This window comes from Acinonyx jubatus, chromosome A1, assembly GCF_027475565.1.
Source record: "Acinonyx jubatus isolate Ajub_Pintada_27869175 chromosome A1, VMU_Ajub_asm_v1.0, whole genome shotgun sequence".
In the NCBI taxonomy this organism is placed as follows: Eukaryota; Metazoa; Chordata; class Mammalia; order Carnivora; family Felidae; genus Acinonyx; species Acinonyx jubatus.
The window spans coordinates 111,234,743-111,248,593 of NC_069380.1; the positions used below are offsets into that span (position 1 = coordinate 111,234,743).

Here is a 13,851-nt window from a genome sequence, read left to right on the forward strand (position 1 = left end):
CAAAAGAACGGCAATGCGTGGAAAGTAACTTTGGGTGTAGGGATTATGGATGGGATCAGTTTTATTCTATGATCTAGCCTTTTCGGTGTTTTCCAAGCTCTGTATAATCTGCATGCATTCTTTTTTTAACCAGAAAAAAAAAAATGTCTATTAAAATGAAAGAAAACAGACAGGGAAGTCTGGATTTTCTCTCATAAACAATAGAAGCCATTGGGCGTGTCCTAGGAGATCAGTGTTTCCCGAGAAGCGGTATTTGGGGAAGATAAGGCTGGCAGTGTTGGGAAAGGTGGATGGCGGCAGTGAGGGTAGGGTGTCAAGGAGACTGGCTGGGGACTGCTGCTGGTGAGAAGTGAGGCAGTGGGGTATTTGAGTGCTACCTGGGGGAGCAGAAACATCTGGAGAGGTGTGGAAAGAATGCTTGGAGGGTCTTGGTGACCGTTTGCACGTGGGGGGCAAGAAGAGGGAAGAGGCAAAACTTGCTGTGGGGTTTCCAACCCTGGGCAGTGCCCTTGGCAGGAATATAGAAGCCAAGGGGAGTCGGACGAAGGAGAGGAGTGGGACAGAGCAGCCATTGGGGCTTGCTGGAGTTTGGAATGCATTGCCTTTGGGTGATGTCTATTTTTTTGAGGCCTTTGCCCTCCAAGCAGGAAAACTTGAGGGGAGTAGAGAAAAGGCATGGGTAAGCTTTGTGTCTCAAGTTCCCTACTGTGGGTATCACTCCTCGAAAGTATTTGAGGTCAGGCAACCTCAAAAGTGCCTGCAGATTCTTCTAGGAGATTTTATCTGAGCCAAATCAATGCAACTCTCGGGTGAAAAATCCATTTCCCTGGAAAATGAAGTTGGGTTCTAACCAACAAGCAGTAGCGTTTGGCAAGCCCTGTTTAAGAAAGCCAGTGTTTGGAGAAGTTGTGACAACAGCCAGTCATTTAGGAAAGTAAACACTGGGGACCTCATGCCATTTTAGGGCTGTGACAGTTGGTTCTGTCCCCTTCAGATGTAGAGACTGACGCTGCAGGTTTAAGTGCTTGCTGTTACCAGCCTGTGGACCACCCAGGCCCCCTTTGCAGGCTTTGAAAAGCAAGAATTGAAGGTGACCCCGACCAGACACAGTTTCCTTTCCCTGTTCATTGTGAAGACACTGAATATCTAACAACTGGACTTAGCAAAACAAAAGACAAACCACCTGCCAGTCACCAGGGTATCTTGACTGACATTCAGAAAGTCAGCTGGGCCTCAGTGCAGCAGCTGACCACTTTCCAACGTGGTCATGTCGCTGGTAAAAATTTTCGGGTGTCTTTCTCTTTGTCGATGTCTGTATTTCTTGAAAAGCTTTACATGAATTGAATCGTAGTTTAAACTCATCTGAGCTTTACCCGTTTAACCTAAAACGCCACTGGCCTGTGTTTCCCAGACTTTGACATGCACACAAATGACCTGGTGATCTGTTAAAATACAGTATCTGAGGGGGGGTGGGGGTGTCTAAGATTCTGCATGTGTTCCACACATTCTCAGGGGCAAGGTTATGGTACGCCCTTGACAACCCAAATCCAAATTCCCCAAATGGCACTGCAGTAACCCCTCAATTTTAGTAGACAGGGCTGTTTCTTGCATTTGTCAGGGGGATAGAGAATTGCTGTGTGAAGTACAAAGAATGGAAGCTTTCCCCCACATGTGACTCATGTGTTCCTTTAGTTGGATATCTCATGCCAAAGCTCATCCTTCTTTCTCCCCAGCAAGTCTTAGGGTGCTGAAGAGCTAATTCGCTACATGGCGGCAGCTTTTTTAGGCCGAGTGCCCTCTGAAAATTATTTTGGCCATGTCATCTGTCCCCACTGATGCACAGACATCACCAGGAACTCTGGGGAGAATGGCCAGAGGAAGGTATGAAGTGGACCAAGCTGCGAACACAAGTTCTCCCACCCACAGACCCCCAAACCAGTTTCTCTCGGTTTCCTTTGTGGGGAACTTGCTGGAACCACCAACTCGCCGTGATGTTTAAGGCGCGTCGTCAAGCACAACAGGGTTATTTTCAAAAACTGAACCGTTTTTGGTGATCTTACATGAGCCACAGAATGTGAAAGTAGTCATTTTTATAAAGTGCCTGAAAAAAGCCTAGTAATTATTGTTCCAAACAAGCCGGTCTTTCTCTTCAGTTTGTCTGACATGGAAAGAAAAAGAAAATCCCTTCCAAGTGAGCGGTCTTTTAGTGAGCTGTGCTCGCCCTGGCTGGATCCAGGTCAGCGGGGATGGGGGACCCCTGCTTTTCTCTCCAGCTGCATCTTGTCCTGTGGTCCAAAAACACCCCTCCAAGCAGCTGTCTCTGGTGGGAGAGCATGTTTACAATCACGGCGCTCTGTGTTTTACAGTTTCTGAGAGGGGCAGTGGTGGGCAAGAACGGGATTTATTTTTTACTTCCATCTAAACAGTCAATGAAATATTACTGTAATCTCTTACTGAGCTCATGGAAAAACTCAAGTCATCGAATGTTAGTTTTACAGATGAGGGAAGTTTTACAGCAACATTACCTGACTGGCTCCAAAGCCCGTAAATCTTGCTACAGGGAGAGTTAGGCTGGGAAAGCAGGGCTCCCGGGCTCTTACACACGAGATGCATCTTCCCTAAAACTGCGATGCAGCTAATGCTCCAGCCCCCGGGGAAATTTCAAGCCTGGGCTTGGATCTCTTTGAGTGCTTCCTAATGTCCTGTGCCAAGCAGTCATGTTGAAACAGAGAAACGTTCTGCTTGAAATTAATTAAAAGATCATTTTCACATGATCGCTTCTAGAGTTGTTAATCAGTGACCTCTATTATATAAAACAGTTACTGGGGAGAAGTAAGCAACTCATATGCATCGACCACTTGACTTGAGTTATATTATAATCTACCCTAAGTCCTATGGGGTAGTTTTGATGATCATCTCTATGAGATAAGTAGCAGCTGAAGCTCAGAGGAATTGACCAGCTTGCCCAAGGCTACACAGCTTATAAGGAGCTGGGATTTGAACTCAGGCCATCTGTCTCCAGAGCCTGTACTCAACAGCTTTGTTATACTGGTGTCATTACTCAGGCAAGACTGGCTGTCTACATGGTGGATCCTGCGTGGGGCAAACGTGAACCAGCTGCAAACCTGAACCATCAAGCGAAATTGCCAAGGGCTGCTTCCTCCCTTTCCTTCCCAGAAACTTCCTGTCGTTTCTTACCCTACCCTTCTTGTCAAAGCCACCCCAAATTTACAAAGGAGTTATTTTACAGCAGCTCATACTCAGATGCCAATCCATGGAGGCTGCTGTGTGCTCATACCTCAGCCCAGCCAATGCAGCCTTCCCAGCTGGTGATCTGAGAGGCCATCCATCTTGACTCAGTGAGTGGGGTCATTGCCAAAGATACCTCTCTCTTTGCTTGACCACTGGCTGAGCAGAAAGTCAGCAGATAGGATTTTTTGACGGGAAAATCACCAAAATAGTTCTTCCTATGCTGCTCTCTGGATTTTCTCCCAGAGGCTCCAGAAAGAAAAAAAAAAAAAAGAAGAAGAAGAAGAAAGAAAAAAGAAATGATAATAAGCACCACGATGAGAAAAGAATTCATAGATAAAGTGGAGCTAAATCCTAGGGGCCCAAACCCAGAACCTAGGGCAGCAGGAGAGACATTTTCCTCTCTCAGAAATTTGTTTTCAGGAAAGTGCATTTATTCCAGACTGAAGTGTGTATTTGATAGTGCTCCCCAGTGAGCAGAATGAGCCTCATCTGGACAGAGATAGGCAAAGGGAATATTTTCCCCAAAGTGCCAGAGGTCCCCAGCGCTGAGCCTGGCCCCCACAGCTAGCCAGCAGAGTGAATGTCCCAACCCTCCCTTCTGGGGAGGTGGGGAGGGGAGGAGACAAGGAGGGCATCAGGGAAGGTCAATGTCAGGACCACTCCAGATCACCTCCTGGTCTTCAGGGCAGAAGACACAAGTGGGGTTTCCCGGAAACTAGAGCCTTCTGGTCTTTGGCTTCCTGAGTGCCAGCCAGAGGCTAGAAGCCGCTTAGTGATAGGATTCAGCTGGAACTCTGTGCCCCAGCTGACAGTGGTGGTAGCTCTGTGAAATCCTCCTCTCCATTGGCCTCCCTTCAGGGTTTCTTCTCTGCCTGCCTCTCCACCTCTCAGATGGATCCTTCCACAAGCTCGGACCTGCTTCCTCACCTCCCTTCCCCTTGCTCTTCCTCCTTGTCTTTTCCAACGCAGGAGCTGCAGAGAGCTCACCTAGTCCACGGTTTGGCCACCACCTGCTGGTGTGCTGACTCAAATCTGCATCTCCAGGCCTCAGGATTCCCCTGGCCCCCCGCCCTGTGAGGGCAGGTCTGTACTGGGCCTCTCCATCTGGAAACGCAGGGGACCCAGAAGGCATGATGTGGACACACCCGGACTCATGGTTCACTCCCCACTGGCACCTCAGTGTGCCCTTCCCGGGGTGCTCATCATGTATCCAGTCATCCAAGCCTCAAGCCTCGGTTAACTCTGACCACCCCCCTCCCTCCCTTACCCTCCAGTGCCCACGGGGTTTCCAAGTCTAGTCAAGGCTACCCTGAAATCTCCCTGCAACCTGTCCTCCCCTCTCGACTCCCTCTGTTCCCCCAAGTCAGGCCCCCAATAGCTCTTCCTGCCCCTTCCCCAGGCCCTCAACTGCTCTGCTCCCCTCCTCTCCTTGCACCCCACACTCTGATGACCCCTTCTTCTCTTTCTTCTTCCTTTCCATCAGCATTCTAACATGTACAAGCCTCTCTTGATTTTGTCTTCACCTGACCTCCGTCCTGACTCTCCCCTTCCCTTCCCAGACAGGATTCTTGAGAAGAATCTTCTCTACTCCATACTCGTGTCACCACTCCAACCACCGCAGTCTGGCTTCAGCCATCCTGCTGCCCACAACCAGGTCCCCAGGGGCTCTCTGTAACACAGCAGGCTGAGTCTGTCATGTATACAGTAGTGCTGCTAACAGCCCCTCCTTGCGGGGCCCCCTCCCCAGTGTAGCTCCACACTCCCCATCTCCTGTCCCTCTGTCAGCTGCACCACCTGCCTGGTGACTGCTCTGTGCCCTGCCTCCTCCCCATCATTGCCGCCACCCACCTGCTGCTTTGCCTGCCCTCCCCCAGAGTTCAGGGACTCCTGCAGCTTCAGCTTCATGCAGGCCCAGGGCGACTCCCACGTGGAAATCTCCACACCCCAGCCCCCCAGAGAGCCACATCCCACATCCAGCTGTCTGTGGGACCCTCCACCTGGATGAGTCACAAGCTCATCAACCTGAGAGGATCCAAAACCGCTTACCCTCTCCTGGCAAACCTGCAACCCCGTCCGTGTCCCTTATTCTAAAAATGGTATCATCACCCACCTAGATGCCCATGCCAAGAGCACCTTAGTCATTGTGCCTCCTCCTTCTCCCCTTCTTACGTACAGCGTCCAAGTCCTGCTGAGTGTGTTACCTCCTCCACGGAACCCCTGGAGTTTGTCCGCCTCTCTGAATGCCCACCTCCACCACTATTGGTCCAGCTCTTACATGGTCCCCCTCCTAGTCACCTGACCTTCCCACCCCAGGCTCCCCCTGTTTTGCCTGGGCCTCTCCCAGCCTGTTCCTGACACTGATCATGTCACTTGCCTGCTTTTCCATCACCTGCACGACTCTTAGTTTGGGTCTGGGTCCTGTGACGTGTCATCCCGCTTCCTCTCTCCTTGACCTCCCTGTTCCTGAATGCATGCCGTGGTTGCCTGGCTAACTCCTTTTCACCCTCAGGCCGAGCAACAGGTGTCACTTCCATAGAGCCAGGGGTCTCCTCCTGGCCCCCCAGGCCCCAGCTGCCACTCTCCATGGAACGGTATTGGCTCAGGGATCTCCAAACGGTGAGCTTTTTCAGAAAGAGCCTCGATCTCCTTTGCTAGCACGTCTCTGTCTCCCCAGGGCTACCAGTGCCAGGTAACTGGTGGGTGATTAATAGGTGTTTGGATGGATACTTAGCTCCCTCCCATGTGACTGCCTGCTCAGGCACTCTGCGCTGCTCCGGGCCAGGAATCTTGCCTCTTCTTCCATCTCTTCACAGCATCCATCTGGCGCGTGGTGCTGCAGAGACGTTTACTTAAAGAGAATGAGTGTGTACCAAGGCGAGGGACCCCACCCTTCTCCAGGGTTTCCAAGGGTAGCTTAGCGTCTAACAAAACCTGCCCCGTGTATTTTTAGCTTCTGGCAGTCATAAGGTTTACTCCTTATCTGTCTGCCAGTTAGCAAGCCCTGGGGTGAGTGCTCTTCCCGAAATGCAGAGGCCGAGTGTGATGGGAGTGCGGTGGGCATCAGCGGTGCCCGTCAGTCACCCCTCTCCCCCAGAGTTTTGTAGCCTCAGACCAGGGAGGGACCTCGGAGCTGGGCAAGCTGCGGGCCTGGAGGACAGAGACGTGTGAGGAACCCAGCACACCACCGCCCCACCCGCCCCGCTGTCCCCGCTGCCAGCCCCCCACACCCGCTGCGCGGCCGGATGACCCGTGGCCCCGGGGAGGGCGCAGCGGGGAGCGCGGGCCTGGGGCTGCGGGGGTGCCGCGCAGCGGGGGCGGCGGGTCGGAGGCGGGGGCGCCCGGCTTCCCCGCCCCTCGCGGCCGCTCCCTCCCGCTCGCCGCCTACTTAACCTGGCCCGCGGCGGCGGCGCTCTCACTTCCCGAGGTCCGCGTCCTCTTGCTCCATGGCGCTCCTCCTGCGGCTGCTGCCCCTCGCCCTGGCGCTGGCCCTGGGCCCCGCCGCCACCCTGGCGGGCCCCGCCAAGTCTCCCTACCAGCTGGTGCTGCAGCACAGCCGGCTCCGGGGCCGCCAACACGGGTAAGGCGGCCGCCGCGCCGGGGGTGGCCACGGGACGGGCCGGGGCCGCAGGGGACAGAGCGCAAAAACGCCGAGCAGGCAGCACGGGGAGGCCGGAGGGACCGGCCCTGCACCGGGTGAGGGAAGGAGGTGGGGGACCTGGAGGGCATGCCCGTGGCACGGGCTTCGTAGAGGAAGGGGTGGGAGAACTGAGCGGCAACACCGGCCCTCGGGACAAGAGCACCGGATGACCGAGGCTTTCAGCTTCCTCTCCCAGGGGTGGGAAGGGGGAGTTGGTGGCCGTGCCCAGAATAACCATGGAAAGGTGGCCAGGGCAGAGAGGAAGCCCACCCGCAGGGCACATGGTCCAGTGCAGCCAGGGCCTTGTCCAGAGAGCGCCTACAGATGTGGCACTGGAGGGGCACAAGGTGGCACCGTCCAAAGCCCATGGGCTCTTGTTCACCTGGTCAGGCTCCACGCCCACCACCTGGCTCCAGAAGTGCTCACCAGGCACCCCAGGGGCCGAGCGGCACCTCCTCCCCTGCCAGATGAAGAGCAGAATTCCGTGGGCCTCACGCACGCTGTGTAGACTGGGAAACTGAGTCCAGAGAGGACTCATCCCTTTTCTCTAGTCCTGCCCTGGAGCCAACACTGGAATCTGCCTTAAAAGATTAACTGGGATCATAAATGTGGCACATGATCCTCGCAGATATTCCTTTGAGACACTGACACTGATGTGTTGGCTGAAGGAGGCAAACCCAGGCAGAGGGTCTGACCTGGTAAAGACACCAGCCCAGACCCAGGCAGGGACAGGTGATATTTCTACATCCCAGACTAGACCATCCCGCTTCACACTCACCCGGGCTTTGCCATAGCTTCCAGCCCGTCCCGTTGCACCAACTCTTTTTTCACAAGTAAGTAAAACCATACGTGGATAGAGTCATGCCACTGGGTCTGGCATTCGAACCCAGGTGGTGCCCTGGGCACATGACTGGGCAGACCTGTACTTAGGTCAAAACTCACTGTTTGGGGGTGACTACAGGTGACTTCAGAGGCCTCACTATGCCTTGGCTCCCCACCCTTAGGAGTGCTCCAGGGGTGGGTGCTGGCTACCCCCCACAGAGAGCAGTTGTCCTAGTTCCCTCTGCCTTGGGCTTACCTGGCCTTTCAGGTGCCCAGGGCTGCGGGGAGGGGGATTTCTGCAGACTGGCAGGGTGAGCTGCGGCCTTAGTGCCCTCCTGGAAAGAGTAGAGCACGGGAGAATGTCCTGGGGTCTTTAGGGAAGGGGGAGAATCACCTTCGACTGTGGCTGTGTGTACAGAAGGGTGAGGGGGGCAGCTCAAAAAGTTGAGGGGGATCATAAGAGACATAAAAGTCAAAAAGTGTGCGACTGGCATCTTCATTGTCTCTGCCCAGCTCACCTTTCCCCTCTTGCCTTTCTTGCCAAAGAAGCACGTTCTGTTTGGGTGCCGCAGTCTGCGTGGGAGGTTTCTGTTCCTTCTGTATGTTAGCCACTAAGTCAGGAGAAGGTCCCGATAGCATGCCGAGCAGCGCTGTCCCCCAGAGTGGGATCTCCATGCACACCACAGTGAGGCTTCCCCAAAGGTGTTGTCAGGGCTCCACCAAGAGTCATCTCGATAGAGAAGCTCCTTCCCTTCAGAGCTCAGAAGAGACAATGACCAACTGAAAATTAGGAATTTTTTTTTTTTTTAACAAGGCGAGTGCTCTTTGTTATGGATTTCAGATATTAGCTCAACTTCCTCTGCACCCCTCTTCCCCATGCCCCTGCAGGCCAATCCTGTTGTTTTGCTTCTTGGGGGTGCAAAGGAAGGCCTCTAGGAAGGCCTATGGAGATCCGGGATGGGCAGAATGGTCTGGGAAGTCACACACACACACCCTCCCCAGTAAAGTGTGGGTGTGCAGGCAGGTGAACTGTGACCAAACGCTTGCAGGCACGGTTGCATTTCCTGTGATCTAACTGTCCCTGAGAATTCAGAGGGACTGCCTGGCCTTGCACATAGGTGTGGCACCCTGTGCAAAATGGGTAACCCTGTTCAAGCCCCAACCCTTCATTCAAAGTGAGAAGTGGCGGAAAGGGAAGAAAAATCTGCTCTTTTCAGGCAATGCGGCATGCTCCAAGACGTGAAGGAGAACTAGGAAGTATGCCTTGCCCACAGACAGCGTTTTATCACCCCACACCCCCATCTCCACCACAGCGCGGGAGATCTGTTGTTCGTGTTCCCATCTTACAGGTGGGGAAACTGCAGCTTAGTGGGATGGAGTGACTTAGTCCCAACACGGGAAGCTGTTTGGAGAGTAGAGACTGTGATGTCACCTCTTGACTCCCAGCTGCATCCATGTTGCTACAGGGAGGGGAAAAGAAATACGGACAGAGAAGTAGAAACTCATTTGCACTTCTGACTCCCAACTTCCAAAACTGGACTGGATTTCCTGAAGCATTTGAGTTCCTTTTTTTTTTTTTTTTAATGTTTATTTATTTTTGAGAGACAGAGCAGGAGTGGGGGAGGGGCAGAGAGCGAGAGGGAGACAGAATCTGAAGCAGGCTTCAGGCTCCAAGCTGTCAGCACAGAGCCCGATGTGGGGCTCGAACTCACACCAGGAGATCGTGACCTAAGCTGAAGTCAGACGCTTAACCGACTGAGCCACCCAGGTGCCCCAAGAAGCACTCGGATTTTCAAATCCGAGTTGAACAGCAGAACTGTTGTGCTGGAGGCAGAGGGCCCCGAAATGGCTAGGTCATTTCTATTAAACTTCAGCCTAGATTTCCTGTGTATACAGCCCACCCCTCCCCCCGCCGCTGTGAGTGGGAGCCACCCCCAGCCTCTGCTCCTGTCTCAAAGGGGCCGCAGCAGTGGAAACTCACTCCACAGAGGAATGTTAGGGCCACATCCACAAGAGACTCACTGAAGATTTGCCAGCCGCCTACGGAAAGTTGCAGGGAATTCATCGACAGTAATTGTTTCCTGCTTGGGCAGATAGAAGAACTTCTGAGGTTGTACAGCAATAAACAGTACCTAGGGCTGGAGTGTGGCCAGCAGGGACTCTCCAGGGGTTATTTGGGGACGGCTGTAACCTGTGAATCCCAGGCGGCAAACAGAGGAGCAAGGTGGCTTCGGTTAGAATCCTCTGGAGGCTGTGGGCATCTGGTCAGACCCAGCTAGGACTAAGGGGACACGGGCTTACCTCCCTGCCAGCTTGTGATTTGCCGCCCCCCGACTTCCCTTGCCCTCTGCTTCTTATGCTGACTCACGAATATTTAGTGTGCTTCCTTGGCCCGTGCACCTTTGCCTCCTAAGCCACAAGCTGGACAAAGAAGTGACCTCTATATGGTAGAAGAGAGAGGGCAGAGAAGCAAAAGGTCAGTGTGCCCTCCTACCTGATAACCCGATTCTGACTTTTTGAGAGCTGACCACGTTCCTGCAGCTGATATGATAGGGATGGTAGGTGTAGCTGTTGCTGCAGTACCCATGGCCTCCTGGCAGCAAGTGATGATTGCTAAGCACGTTTTTAAAGTAACAGAGGAGGTGATGTATAAAAATGACACCTGAATCTCTCAGGACACAGAGGTTTTGTGGAAGCCCTCAGTCTCTTCGCTTTGTTTTCCTCCGACTTGTGGTTCAGCCGAGGAACTTCCTGCCTCAGGTCAGGGAGACCCCCTCCCAATTGTCTCCCGCTACACAGCCACAGCTAACTCCTTTCCCCCGGGGCTCCTAATGAAGATCCTGCCACTGCGTGGCCTGAGCATGGTTTGGGTCACGACTCTGTACATTGGTTAAAAGACACACCAACAAACCCCCCCAGCTCTGGGAAGGGGGGCTTCTCAGCAGAACCCTGGGCATTGCACTGAGCTTTTCCAGCATTCCCGAGAACTCCTCCGAGTGGGTGGTCCCAGCAACAGTATCTTCAGCAAGGTCATTTCCAAGCTCTTGCTTCACCCTGACCCAGTGCTGGGCCCCATGTAGAACGTAAAAGCGAGAACAAGGCAGCGCACCTACTCTCAAGGGTCTTTGGGGGGGGGTGGTAATTGGAGAGAAGAAAGATATGTACTCTGATCAGTTTTGGATTCTGTTTGGTACCAAGCATCAAACAAGGGCCGTATTTTGGGGTAGATTTGCACAGGAGAGGGTCACCTGGGACACTAGAGGGAGGCTTTCTGGGGACAGTGGACTCAGGCAGGGGCCTAACTAGTGAATGGCTGAGAGTCCATTGGGAGAGTGTCGCCTACCGAGGTCCTCACCTCAGCCAGCATAGTAGTGTTCAGAGCCAGGCTCCTGGCTTAGGGATGCGGAGCATGTCTGTGTGGAGCTGCCTAGGAGGTGCTGGGCTCAGACTTTGGCCTCCTCTCATGACAGAGGGGCTGGCTATGTGCACTGGGATGCCCAGTTAGAGCCTGTGGACATTGTGGCTCAGAGGGGGCTTGGGGGTGCAGAGAAGGGCTGGGGGCTTCTCTCAAAGCTGCCTGGCTTCACAAACGTACTACTTAGCTAGCTTTCTCAATCTGTAATGTGATCTAAAAATGTTAAGATGCTTTTATTTACACGGACCCACTGCCTATGTCAAAGAAGAATACTTCCATGAAATTATGTCAGTGTGGGAGATACACTTTGACAGGGTTTAATTTGGTAGGAAACTTGCAGGGGCGCTCGAAATCAAGGGAGACAGTATCTGCCCCCGAGCCACTCCACAGGTCCCAACACTGACATGACTGTGCCTTCTCCATATCTAGAACATTCTAATGACCCATTCTAATACATTCCCATGACAATTCTAGAACATTCTAACGACCCATTCTAGAACATTCTAACGACCCTGGAAGGCCCACATGGCGGGAAGGACATGGTAGTCGGGTAGAGGTGCCAACCGTCCTGCTGACACCACTGCTTTTATTTCAGCCCCAACGTGTGTGCTGTGCAGAAGCTCATCGGCACCAACAAGAAGTACTTCACCAACTGTAAGCAGTGGTACCAGAGGAAGATCTGTGGCAAATCAACGTGAGTATCTGTAAGCACTCGAGACTGCCAGCCACCTCAGAGGGCACACTGCATGTAAGCCAGTTGCAGGGCCCCTGGGCCAGGGCTGGCCTTCTGAAAGGTTAGGCTGCCTAAGGAGTCACGCAGATGCATGTGCAAACGTGTCACACAGCTGTGTCCTGGGGAGGGGCGCTTTTAGGAGGCTGGCCAACTTTTTTTTTTAATTCTTTTTTTTTAATCTTTATTTTTGTGAGAGAGAGAGGGGGAAAATGACAGTGCAAGCAGGGGAGGAACAGAGAGAGAGGGAAACCCAGAATCCAAAGCAGGCTCCAGGCTCTGAGCTGTCAGCACAGTGCCCGACGCGGGACTCGAACCCATGAACAGTGAGTTTGTGACCTGAGCTGAAGTCGGATGCTTAGCCGACTGAGCCACGCAGGTGCCCCAGGAGGCTGGCCAACTTTGGTTTGCGTTTTTAAGGCTCCTGACAAGACTTGGATACATTCTTCAGGGCTGCTGTGGGATTATAAGCAGCGTGAACCATGGTGTGTGAGTGCATGTATGTGTGGGCATGCTCCTCAATACTCACCAAGTGGTACAGAGTCAGTAGAGATGCCACTGGCCTGTGTCTCTAGGAAAGAGAGCCCACTGGTGAACTTACACAGCACTCCTGCTCTGCAGTCATAAGGTAAACACCCCCAAAAGACTGGATGCCTAGAAACATGCATGTTATGAGGCAGCAAACGTGTTAAAAACATAGGCTCAGGCTCCCTTGCTTCAGATGCTGGCTGTGCCACTTAGTTGGGCAGGCAGCTTCACCGTTGGAACCCTCAGTTGCCTCATCTGTCAAATGGGAACAACAAAGGACTGCCTTACAGGATCATCATGAGGATTGAATGAAGGAATGCATTTAAGGCTGAATAAGGTGCCTTGCATATAGTAAATGCTCAGTAAATGCTACCTGCTGTTATTTGCAGATCTAGGCCATGCAGACAGTGGTGAGAGTGCCAACGGGGTGTGGACCAGTGTGGTTACAACAGGGCTTTTCAGTGCCTCTGTCAGCATCCACGGAGGTGGCATTCGCCCCAATTGTGCTGCCTGGTGGAAATAGGGTGGCATGCATGTCCTAACAGAATTCCTGGGAGGCTTAATCTGTTTTGGCACCAACAGTCAACCGATCTCAAAGCTGGCTCTCTGCTACAGACAGGAAGAAGTGCTATGAGAAACCTCCTGGGCCACTTTTGAGGGCCTGACCTTCCTCTTGTCTGCATACTAGGAGGATTAAGAGCTTCCAAACCACTCTCTTGAACTCTTTCCCATGTTAGGGAATTTTAAATGTATTGCTTGGGACATTGCTTTTGAGTAGACTTCTCCTTCGGCTTCATAACCTGCGAAGGAAGGGAAAATGCTCTTTCCTGAAAATGTACATAGAAAAGAAATATCCCAGCCTGTGACCCTGACTGCTTTAGGCAATTATCAATCCTGGTATGAATCAGGAGAAGTTAGGGCTCATGGCAGAGCAGGGAGAGACCGGCAGCTCCCTGGGAGCTTGTCAAGGGCAGATCCATGACAGCTGGCTCTCGCTTGACCACACCCAGCCTCAAAAGTAAGGGCTGAGTGAACTAAGAGGACGTACCTTCTGGGTTCAGTTGAGTAAACACCCAGCAGTGTTTGCCGCCGTGGACAAAAAGAGATTAATGCAAATTCTATACCATACCTCCTTCCATGGTGTCCTTCCATGGTGTTTGTTACACAAACAACAAAAAAGTCTTTAGTACTGTTTGATTTTTCCCATGTGTGTGTATTGTCTACTCGATGTAACAGTGAATTAATTACTTAATTAAGCATAGAGGTAGGCCGCACATAATTGCTTCTTGGAAGGTGACCAAAGACCTGTACCGAGCAAATAGCCCTTCTACATCTCGGAGCCCTGGGTTTCAAGAGTTGCACACTTTTGTTAGTCCTGGTTTCCCTCTAGATAAGACCCACCTGTAATGTCAAGCTGGCCTCGGAGTGGCGTTGGCTGTGGTATTTTGTTCAGCCTTGTGTAGAAGC

The 13,851-nt window shown here is 52.6% G+C and overlaps 1 protein-coding gene across 1 annotated transcript in view; it reads left to right on the plus strand.

Moving 5' to 3' along the window:
- The first annotated feature begins 6,517 nt into the window (after positions 1–6,517).
- Positions 6,518–13,851, plus strand: part of TGFBI (transforming growth factor beta induced) — a 33,165-nt gene continuing 25,831 nt past the window's right edge. The window contains exons 1-2 of the mRNA XM_027076631.2: positions 6,518–6,829; positions 11,722–11,820. Coding sequence (XP_026932432.1) covers positions 6,696–6,829; positions 11,722–11,820 — 233 coding nt within the window. The 5' untranslated portion in view covers positions 6,518–6,695. The remainder of the gene's footprint in view (positions 6,830–11,721; positions 11,821–13,851) is intronic.